Here is an 11,746-nt window from a genome sequence, read left to right as displayed (position 1 = left end):
TGATGGTTCGTTGTAAGGGCATGATTTATAGTTGTATATGAGTGTGAATTACGCATGTTAGAATGAGCTTGCTAATGGCTTGCCAGAGGGGAAAATACTTGGTTGATGTATTGTCAATGTAATAAGCATTTCTCTAGCCCAAGTATCCAGGTTCCTCACTCATTATTGAATAGACGTAAAATTAGAGCCATTAGCTGGAGTATTAAGTTATTTGCATGAATACTTGTATTACTCTAATTGAAGGTCCAAACTGAAATTAGGTGCTTCAAAAGTTGGATTTTAATTAATCTTATTCCATACTAATATGGCCTATTAGTTACGATGGAAGTGCTTATTGGTTTGACGAGTGACATAATGGAGTGTTAGCCATAATAGAGAGTCTTGGGCTACGATAAGTGATTTCTGTATCACAAGTTATGGCAGATGCTAATGTTAGTTGTGATGGAATGTTCAATTTTTTTTTAAAATGACACTTCTACCCTTGTTTAACATGTTTTTAAATGCTTAAATTATTTTCCATATTTTCGTAACCTTTTAAAGTTTGATTTTAAATACTTTTCAAAGGCATTAACTCATAACTTTCATATTGGATAGTTTTGGGATTTCGTCTACTCAGAGTAATTTTATACATAGCTTTTTTTAAAGCACTGGTAGACACAGTTGATCTTTTTTTGTTTGTTTAGTCTCTCAATTGAATTAATTGTCTTTATTAGCTGAGGCAAGTGTAGCTAAAGAGTGAAGTCATTACAAATATTATAATAATTAATTGTGTATAGTTATAAAATTTCAAAAAATTAATGATAATTGGTGATAAAAATTAAATTTCAAAAATTAAACTGATTGATTGATGTAAATTTAAAACATCACGACTTATCCAAAGAATATAATTGAGAAAATATTAATCCACATAATAAACCAAAATATCAAACAAATCTCCGCATCTCACATCACAACTCAAGAATGAAATAATGTGAGATTTCTGTTGTTTGAAAAAAAAAAAAATCAATTAGACAAATGAATTCATCTCCGGTAACGAATATATATTTCTCGGAAAAATTAATGTACCTCTCTGCTTGCCGCACTCGCCCAATTCAACATGTCCTCAGTTTCATTCAGCTTAGGGTTTGTGATATTCAACAACCTTTGTTAAAATCGCAGAATCCAGACGTTAATGATCTGTGCACCCTTGGGTGAGAAGGCGACTTTCTCATGCGTCACCGAGGCATGGATCCCGATGAGGAGGAGTACGAGGAGGAGTATGAAGATGACCAAGCGGTCGATGACGACGAAGCGGAAGTGGAGGAGGAGGAGGCCGACAGAGGAGCCTCCTCGAGGAAGCGGAGAAGATCTGGGTTCATAGACGACGACGCTGAGGAGGTCGACGAGGACGAGGAGGAGGTAGAGGATGAGGATGATTTTGATGAAAGAGGCGGTCGAAAGCGCCAATACAAGAGAATGGCTGCTTCAAATTTCTTCGATGAAGAGGCGCAGGTGGACAGCGATGAGGAAGAGGAAGAGGAAGAAGCCGAGGACGGTAAGCTTCTAATGCATATCTTATTAGCTCAATTTGAATAACAGACAGTAATCATACTAATTATACAATTGACTGGAATTTCTTCCTGCTAACTACTGCTTTAGATTTTTTGAGGCAACCATCTATTCGAGTTCACGTGTTTCTTTTCTAGGTTTAGTCCCTCACGTTTCTGTGATTTGGGTCTAGCATGTACATCCTGCAGGGTGAATTTTCTTAGGTGTAGTCCCTCATGTTACTGTTTTTCTCGTTCGATATGTCATACGTGTCCTATTAGAGTTTTGAAATTATTATGTCTCATCTACCCTGTATCAAATATGTGGAGAAAGGATGATGGCTGCCTGTAACATGCAGATTTCATCGTCGAAGAGGGAACTGATCTACCAGATGAAGATGGTGGAGGGAGGATGCATAGCCGCCGCATGCTGCCCCATGATCAAGAAGACCATGAAGACCTTGAAGCTATGGCAAGGAGCATTCAAGAAAGATATGGAAGGCGTGTTACAGATTATGATGAAGAAGCTACAGATGTAGAGCAGCAAGCACTTCTGCCATCTGTGAGAGATCCAAAATTGTGGATGGTTAAATGTGCGGTATGATCATTGTGATGTATAAATTCTCTTATACTGATTGTACGTATGAATTGTGTCTTGTGGGTGCACGGAATTTAAAGCATTGCCTAATATTTTTGTTAATGTTCATAGATTGGTCGTGAGCGTGAGGCGGCTGTTTGCCTCATGCAAAAGTATATTGACAAAGGGTCTGAACTACAAATAAGGTCTGCTGTTGCTCTTGATCATCTCAAAAACTATATATATATTGAAGCAGATAAAGAAGCCCATGTGCGAGAGGTATTTTTGACATGTCTAAAGCTTATATTTTGTGCCATTGGACTATTATTGTGGAGTTTTAACCCTTGTTTATGATTCAGGCATGTAAAGGCCTGCGCAACATATTTGCCCAGAAATTAACACTTGTTCCAATTAGAGAGATGACTGATGTTCTTTCGGTTGAAAGCAAAGCTATTGATCTTTCTAGAGATACTTGGGTCAGAATGAAGATTGGGACATACAAGGGGGACCTTGCAAAAGTATGGATTGCATTGCATTCTAGGGAACATATGATAGCATCTATATGCTTTATTTACAGCCAAGTTTTGTTTTTTCATAGGTTGTGGATGTTGATAATGTACGGCAGAGGGTCACTGTGAAATTGATTCCAAGGATAGACTTACAGGCCCTTGCAAATAAATTGGTGTGTATTTTTTTTCTCCTGCTCGAGAGTTCATGCAGTTTATTTGTCAAACAATCAGCTTTTCTGAAATAGCTTAATAAAATGTATGCATAACTCATGTATGATGCAGGAAGGTAGAGAAGTTGTGAAAAAGAAGGCATTTGTTCCTCCTCCTCGGTTTATGAATGTTGATGAAGCTAGGTAATGTCCCCCCCCTCTTTGTGGATAACACTGGTATGTGTTTCTTGGAAAGTTTTCCTTCCTGATCTTATGGATTCTTTCTCTTCAGGGAACTGCATATCCGTGTAGAGCATAGACGTGACCCCATGACTGGGGAACGCTTTGAAACCATTGGAGGCATGATGTTCAAAGATGGTTTCTTGTACAAAACAGTATCAATAAAATCAATTAGTGCTCAAAATATCAAACCTACGTTTGATGAACTTGAAAAATTTCGTAAACCGGGTGAGAATGGAGATGGAGATGTAGCTAGTCTGTCAACATTATTTGCAAACAGAAAGAAAGGGCATTTTATGAAAGGTGATGCTGTTATTGTCATCAAGGGAGATCTAAAGAATTTGAAAGGGTGGGTTGAGAAAGTTGATGAGGATAATGTTCATATAAGGCCAGAAATCAAGGGTCTTCCAGTAAGCATGAATTTATATTTTCTGCTTCTCTTTTTTGGAATGCCTGCTGCTTTTGCAGGATGTTCTGTTATTAATTGGTATTATTTTTGGTTGGTTTTGGCAGAAAACCCTGGCTGTAAATGAAAGGGAACTTTGTAAATACTTCGAACCTGGGAACCATGTTAAAGTTGTTTCTGGCACACAAGAAGGGGCTACTGGTATGGTGGTGAAAGTGGAGCAGCATGTGCTGATTATTTTATCTGACACAACAAAAGAACATGTGGGTTTTCATTTTTTCCAATATACTATGAAAAAAATTTTACAAATAAATATTTAAAATGAATTAATTGACATGGAGATATCCTTTTCCTAGATTCGTGTATTTGCTGATGATGTTGTGGAGAGTTCTGAAGTCACCACAGGAGTTACAAGAATCGGGGACTATGAGCTCCATGATCTTGTCCTGCTAGAGTAAGCATTTTTGGCTTCCACTCTCAATATTTTTACATTTTACTCATTTTTAATTCAATGTGGTGCAGTAACTTGAGCTTTGGTGTAATAATACGTGTAGAAAGTGAGGCCTTTCAGGTTTGTATCTCACTGAACTAGTAAAAAATATTCTTACATTGTTTTCCGCCCAACTTAATTTTTTTATCTTGTTTCAGGTTCTTAAGGGAGTTCCTGACAGACCTGAAGTTGCATTGGTGAAATTAAGGGAAATCAAGTGCAAGATTGATAAAAAAATAAGTGTGCAGGATAGGTTTAAGAATACAATATCAACAAAGGATGTTGTACGGATAGTTGAGGGTCCCTGCAAAGTAAGATTCTGATTTTTGTCTGGATTGGTTTCTTGAAAGTTCATATTGTTAAGTCTTAACTTATGTGTTATAGGGCAAACAAGGACCGGTGGAGCACATATATAGGGGAGTCTTGTTCATTTACGATCGACATCATCTTGAACATGCTGGCTTCATATGTTCAAAAGCTCAATCGTGTGTGGTTGTGGGAGGTTCACGGTCCAATGGCGATAGAAATGTAGTTCGTTTGCATTCCTATGTTTGTTATATTTGGTGGAGGTGTTTTTGTTTAGCCTTCGTAATAATTTGTTGCCTTTTGCTCCTGAACTCTAGGGTGATGCCTACTCAAGATTTGCTGGCCTTAGAACTCCACCTCGAATCCCACAATCTCCTAGGCGGTTTTCTCGAGGAGGGCCACCGATTGATTGTATGTTTGACCTGTGTGGGCCAGAACGTTGTATTGGTCTATCATTTTGATTTACTACATTGTCTTGTTGAGAAAGTTGCTTGATCTCATTCTTTTTTAATGTGGATAGCTGGAGGAAGGCATAGAGGTGGAAGAGGGCATGACGGATTAGCTGGTGCAACAGTCAAAATTCGCCAAGGTCCTTATAAAGGTTATCGTGGGCGTGTTATAGAAGTTAAGGGCACATCAGTTCGGGTTGAACTGGAGTCCCAGATGAAAGTTGTGACAGGCATGCGTTTTGGATAACCCCCTTTATTGGTTGCACTTCTGACTTCTGTATATATATATATATGGATTCTCACTTCTTGTTTATTTGCAGTTGATCGAAGTCATATTTCTGACAATGTGGCTGTAACCCCGTATCGGTGAGTTATAATTTCTTTGTGCATGAATGTCTACTGTCTAACTCTTCATTTTGTTGAACAATTTTTGAGTCAACCTTCTTATTCTGTATGTTATGCCAGTGACTCATCACGATATGGAATGGGAAGTGAGACCCCAATGCATCCTTCTCGAACACCTTTACATCCTTATATGACTCCTATGAGAGATCCTGGAGGTTTGTTTAAGCTTCTGTGCTGAGGTGAAATTAGATATCATGTAAATGTAACTTTATAATGTACTTGCTTAACATGCTTCTATTTGCAGCCACACCTATTCATGATGGGATGAGAACTCCTATGCGTGATCCAGCATGGAATCCTTACACTCCCATGAGTCCAAGGTATTGACTATAGTAGATTTTAATGAACTTAGTGAAGGCAGTTCAAAAAGCTTTTGAAGCGCTTAACTGTTAAAATTCCATGCTACCAGTTTACTGCATTTTGACTCAAGTTTTGAGGGAACTATTTGCTCCAAACTCAATGCTTATAATCAACTTTTATGATTTATGAAAATGACGTGTTTTGCGAATGCTAATAGCTGTGATGAAAAAATAACTAGGAATAACTGGGAAGATGGAAACCCGGGCTCTTGGGGTACCAGTCCACAGTACCAGGTTCAGAATCTTAGCTAACTTGCCAGATACTCCATGAACTTAATTTGTGTTTTTACTTACTTCCATTATAATATCTCAGCCAGGGAGTCCTCCTTCACGAATGTATGAAGCTCCAACTCCTGGTGCTGGCTGGGCAAGTACTCCTGGTGGCAATTACAGCGAAGCTGGGACGCCTAGGGACAATCCTGCTTATGGTAGCACTGTCTTCATTATTTCTGTCTTTGTAATTTCATTTTCATACTTATATTCATTCTTTTGATGCGGGTGATTCTTGCAGCCAATGCTCCGAGCCCGTATTTACCATCAACACCAGGGGGACAGCCTATGACACCAAACTCAGCGTCTTATCTACCTGGCACCCCTGGAGGGCAGCCTATGACTCCAGGAACTGGTGGTCTGGACATGATGTCCCCGGTTATAGGTATATTAGTGCTTTTACATATGATGGATAGATTGGTTTATATTGTATATTAGTTTCTTGTAGCATGACTTCCGGCTTAAAGATAGAAAATTTTGCGCTGTATGCTTGTAACTTGCCCACTTGTGCACGTTAACTATTGATTTTTCCTGCTGTTTTTCAATATATTTTTTTCCCCTTTACTGCGACTGCTTTTCATGTTTCTTTAACACCAGAGTCTTAGGTTTGCCCACTTCTTATGATTTCAATATTGCTTTTATTTAATTGGGGGTAAATCTGTACACTGACAATGATAGCTTTTAAAGGCTAAAGTATATTTTAGTCCTTTAACTTTATATAAAGTTTTAATTTAGTCCTTTAATTTTGTAAAGTATCTTTTTAGTTCTTTAACCTTAACACCATTAGTTTCAAATGATTATTTTTGTGTCAATCATTGTTATTTTGAAAAAATTAAACTTAATATGTCAATATTTGAGAATGTTTTGTTAATATTTGAAAGTTCAATGTAAAAATTTGTTGACATAAAACTAACAGTGTTAGGGTAAAAAAACTGAAAAAACACTTTATAAAATTAAGAGATTAAAATGAACCATTGCGTAAAGTTAAAAGACTAAATATATACTTTAGCCGATTTTAAAACAATATTTTATTGAAGGAACAATGTACTTGAACTAGAGGATCTAGGATCTCACTCTCTAATCCTAATAGCGAAGGAGAATCTCATCTAAGGACATGAATGGAAATCGATACTTGGCTGTCTTTAGACGATACCTATCACAGCTATTTGTAATGCTAGGAGATAAACATAAACAACAAACAATTGAGAAGTCACGAACATGGGAAGGGGGAAAGTGGGTGTCAATGGTCAAACTGATGCACAACCTTCAGGGGATGAGCTATCTGTCGTGATAAGCGTCCCTATATGCCCCATGTTCTGCACTCCCGTCCCTGTTATCCCCATTCCTTTTTCTGACCAGCTTCACTGCATTGAACTTGGACCTCTCTCAGCTCTTCTTTTGCCATAGCTTTCTTTGTTTTCCATGGTCCTCTTATCATACTCCTCCCTCTAGACTTTCTGATACTATCTCCATTTTTGACCCTTCATTTCTCTTATCCCCTTGATAAACTTCCTAATTTTGTCAGTGTCTCTCATTCTTAATGGGATTTGTTTATGTCATTTATTTATCTCAATCTGTCTTAAATCTTAATGACAGATAACTGATTTGTATCACAATGAAACGTGATCTTCTGACTTCTGGTTATCCCTGTGGAAACACCATCTTTTATCTCTTTTTTTTTTTTTTGGGCAAATCCATTTAAATGGTTTTTTGTAATTATCAAGCATCCCCCACTAGACATCTATCTAAAATGTTCATTTTTCCTTATATTATTTACTGACTGGATCCGCCAAGATTTGAAATGACCATTCGAATCTTTATTAGCTTAGCTTTGATGATCGGTGGTACACATTTGTTGTAGGTGCAGACAGTGATGGACCGTGGTTTATGCCAGAATCATAAGAGAGGTGCTTCCGGTATGTTCTATGAATCATTCGAAGATTGCTGGATTAAATTCTTTGCATGTGCTTTAGCTTGGAGAAGATTGGCTCTGTGGACTTTTTTGAGTGAATGTTCTGCTGACATTTTAAAATTTAACTTGATGGTCTTGGCTTTTTTCCGCGCCCTCTCAAGGGGACGATTTAGTCTGAAATGGTTATATCTTGGTATAACTTGCTTTTAGAGCACACCTAGTGATTTCAGTTATTACTTCGACACGGGAGGTTTATTTTTAATCTTGTTTTTGTAGTAACTCGTTCCATCTTTGTTACTGTGTTTCAGGATGGATCTTGTAGGTGCAGACAGTGATGGACCGTGGTTTATGCCAGATATATTAGTCAATGTACGCCGGGCTGGAGAGGAATCTATTGTGGGAATCATAAGAGAGGTGCTTCCGGTATGTTCTATGAATCATTCGAAGATTGCTGGATTAAATTCTTGCATGTGCTTTAGCTTGGAGAAGATTGGCTCTGTGGACTTTTTTGAGTGAATGTTCTGCTGACATTTTAAAATTTAACTTGATGGTCTTGGCTTTTTTCCGCGCCCTCTCAAGGGGACGATTTAGTCTGAAATGGTTATATCTTGGTATAACTTGCTTTTAGAGCACACCTAGTGATTTCAGTTATGTACTTCGACACGGGAGGTTTATTTTTAATCTTGTTTTTGTAGTAACTCGTTCCATCTTTGTTACTGTGTTTCAGGATGGATCTTGCAGGGTAGTCCTGGGATCAAGTGGGAATGGGTGAAACAATAACAGCTCTTCCTAGTGAAATCGAGGCTGTAGTACCGAGAAAATCAGACAAAATAAAGATTATGGGTGGGGCTCTGCGTGGTGCTACAGGCAAGTTGATTGGGGTAGATGGCACTGACGGTATTGTAAAGGTAGATGATACACTTGATGTGAAGATTTTAGACTTAGTCATTCTAGCTAAATTAGCTCAATCCTGATTAGTCTCATGTACACAATTAAGTTTTTATGCCATATCGTTTTTGCTCTGATCTAACCGCGCCCCCCCCTTCCCGGGGGGGCGGGGTGTTTATGTTTGCGTGTGGCTCGTACCTTTGTTGAAGTAACAAGTCTCAATCACTTTTTCACACCTGAGTATATAAAGGGGTGAGCATTGGTTGGGAATGACGCCCTCTTTGTTGTTCAAGGGCCTCTCAGTTTTAATCAAATTTATTGTATTTTTATAATCGTTCACATTACAAATTATAGAGTTAGCTTTAGGTGTCTCGGCGATAGATGTTCTTGGGTTGTAGTAATTACTCCCTTCTGTCCTATTTGTAAGATATTTTCTATAAGTAATTTTATGACACTTCCTAATAATTAAATCATCTATTTAAATTTTATCTTTTCTTGATTAATATGAAGGTATTTAATACAGTTGTATCATGAGATGACACTAAGAATAAAAATTAAATTACATAGAAAAATTAATTTTTTTTTAAGATGTGTGAAGCAGTTGAAAATGCTTTGTAAGGAGGACTGAAAAGCATAATGTTTAACTGAATAATGTCTCGTTAATTTGGAAAGAAAGAAGTGCCTTCCATCCTAAATCCTAAAAATTAAATGCCAGCTGATGGTTCAAGATGCGGATGCCGCTAAAGTTAAACGGGTAAGAACGAATTAACTTGAAGTAGTGTCCGGGTGTGCAGCCCTAACTTCCAAAATAATGACGTTTCTGGGACTGCAGGTCCGATGAGGTGTAATGTTTTTTTAACCCCTGATTGGCTTTGGCCCATTGTATGACACACAATTTTGTGATCCGCAAATGAACCCTGAAACCGCCACAAGACGACTGCTCTTTAAAGAAGGTGAAGGGCCCCATTGTTGCCACTCTCACAAGCAACATCCTGCCAGCAGATAAAGATAATATAAAAACACCCGCCGTGCTGTAAATTTTGTAGCATTTTAACTAACTCTGATGCAATATTAACTTGTTGAGAAGGTTTATGCAACAAGAAAAATTCCAGGTAAAAAAAAAAAAGAAAAATTAATTCACTAGATAAACAAAACTGACATGATCAGAAGGACGAAAATGGTAAAGAATCCATTAGTAAACTTTGCTTTTTTCATTTGGGAAAAGAAGTAAAAAGGGGTGGAAGTGTGGAACAAGTGAAAGTGGTGGGTTCCAAGTCGGAAAGTGAAAAGTACCAACTGAGACGACAGACTTTTAACCAAAGTTCAAACGGTCTAATCGTGTCCGCCCTTCCCAATCCATCATTCTCTCTTCCTCTATATCAAACAAACATCATGAACAAACAACACACTACATGGGACAAATTTTGCCTCGTATTCACCAGCACTCCTTCCCCCACTCGCCACTCTCTCTCTCTCTCTCTCTGTGTTTTCTGCATAGCTTTGGTGACAAACAAAGTAGCATCTCATTAACTTTGCGTTATACAGATCCCTGCGTCTCTGTCTAACGAAATGGTTTTTTCTTCTTTTTTTTTTTGGGGTGGGTTTACATATATGATGTTATATCAACTCTAATTGGGTGAATTTAGTGTTCCTCGTATGGCATATTAAAAATAGAGCGAGAAAACGTACGTAATTATCTGATCTTGTCGTGATTCTAGCAAAGCAGACACACGAAAGGGTATGAGTGTTTGTTTTTTCTGCTGGAGATCTACGTCTAGGAAGGATGGCAAGAGTGATTATTATTTCTTCATCACATTCCAACATCACACGTTCTTAGGTTCTAGGGAACTGTTTCGTTTCCAGAAATGTAGCAGCAAAATGACAAATGGGACTGGACATATATCTATCTATCTATATTATTTCCAATCCTTAAAAGTCTCGAACATGTGGTCACGAATTGCCTATTGCCAAACCCCCCAACTTTAAAGCAGTGCTTACAAAAGCACTTCGTACACTTGGAAATTCACGTTTATAGTAGTCATCGTGCGCGCGCGCGCGCGTATGTGAGTTTATCAACTCAGTTCTATCCTCATTGTCTGATTTTTGTGGATGGAGTGCTAATTTTTACAATTGAACATAAAATAAAGTTGGTGTGTTGAAAATAATTGCAGAGTAATCAACCATAGCCATACTGTATACGGGTAATAATCATGTACTTCTTCATTTTTCTTTATAAGTTATTTTTACCAATCTCATTAATATTAATACAAAAAAAATAATAGAAATAAGAGTATATAAAATTTTAAATATAACTATGTATAACAAATATAAAAAGTAATGTTATATTATTTTTCTCTCTTATAAAGCTAATTTTAGATATAACTTTTATATATTATTTAAAAAATCATACCATAACTTATAAACAAAATAAAATAGATCCTGTAGAATGTGCCATATAAATAAAATTAAATATATGTACGTATGTATATAATTCTTATTCATTGTTTGGAGTAAGCTACACAAACTACGATATTGCAACGAAAGACTTGCCATGTATAATTGACGTCAAAGAGGCCAGGCAGTTAAAGAAATAGTTAAGAGATTTGGAATTAGGACGGTATGATTCGAGAGATCATAAGAGGGAACAATGGAACACACGGCTGTCAAAACTCAAAAACCATTGTTCAGCAGACTGAAACGTACGATCTCCATTCATAAAGTTTCCGTCCTCCCAATCCTTATCTGTAAAAACAACGGAAAAGGTAAATTACTTTATCGCACGCAAATTAAACATTTTCCCCTAGAAAGTTACAAAAATAATTCCAATTAAAATTTTAATTTACTTTTAAAGAAAAGTTATTATTATTATACAAAATAATATATAGATATTAAATTATTTTTATCAAAATAGATGTAATGTTTTCTTTTTCTATGGGTTAAAGTGTAAAAATGTTTTTTTTTAAGTTGAAGTAATTTTATTCTCAGACACAAAAAAGTAGTTTAATTTTTAAATTTTAAAAAATAAGGCAATTTTATTTTTCTGTGTAACTATTTATTAACCATTATTTTGACTTTATTTATCAGATAACTTTTTAAAAAAATAAAAAAAAAATCCAGCTGAACATTGGCAGTTACTTTATTTGCCAGGTGTCATTATCGTCCCTCCTCAATCAGCAATCACTTTCATTTTCCATTTCCTTCTTCGACCCAGCAGATCGAGGTGCAGATGGAGGCCCCTCAATTTCCCTTTTGCAACTTGC

At 36.9% G+C, this 11,746-nt stretch overlaps 1 protein-coding gene across 1 annotated transcript; it reads left to right on the top strand.

Moving 5' to 3' along the window:
• The first annotated feature begins 1,053 nt into the window (after positions 1-1,053).
• LOC129294417 (putative transcription elongation factor SPT5 homolog 1) lies at positions 1,054-8,818 on the top strand. The gene is given in 23 exon segments (XM_054932775.1): positions 1,054-1,534; positions 1,886-2,124; positions 2,236-2,382; positions 2,463-2,621; positions 2,702-2,785; positions 2,895-2,965; positions 3,054-3,411; positions 3,515-3,670; positions 3,764-3,861; positions 3,930-3,978; positions 4,056-4,208; positions 4,282-4,425; positions 4,521-4,614; positions 4,724-4,882; positions 4,973-5,018; positions 5,118-5,212; positions 5,302-5,377; positions 5,596-5,650; positions 5,730-5,844; positions 5,928-6,071; positions 7,921-8,021; positions 8,326-8,364; positions 8,366-8,818. Coding segments are annotated over 23 exon segments (3,114 nt in total). The 5' UTR covers positions 1,054-1,209; the 3' UTR covers positions 8,573-8,818.
• Positions 8,819-11,746: the final 2,928 nt, after the last annotated feature.

This window comes from Prosopis cineraria, unplaced genomic scaffold (assembly GCF_029017545.1).
Source record: "Prosopis cineraria cultivar Desert tree isolate PC_DT_omini unplaced genomic scaffold, ASM2901754v1 PC15, whole genome shotgun sequence".
NCBI lineage: Eukaryota > Viridiplantae > Streptophyta > Magnoliopsida > Fabales > Fabaceae > Prosopis > Prosopis cineraria.
Note: the sequence above shows the minus strand (reverse complement) of the source record. Positions and strands in the feature narration are given on the sequence as shown.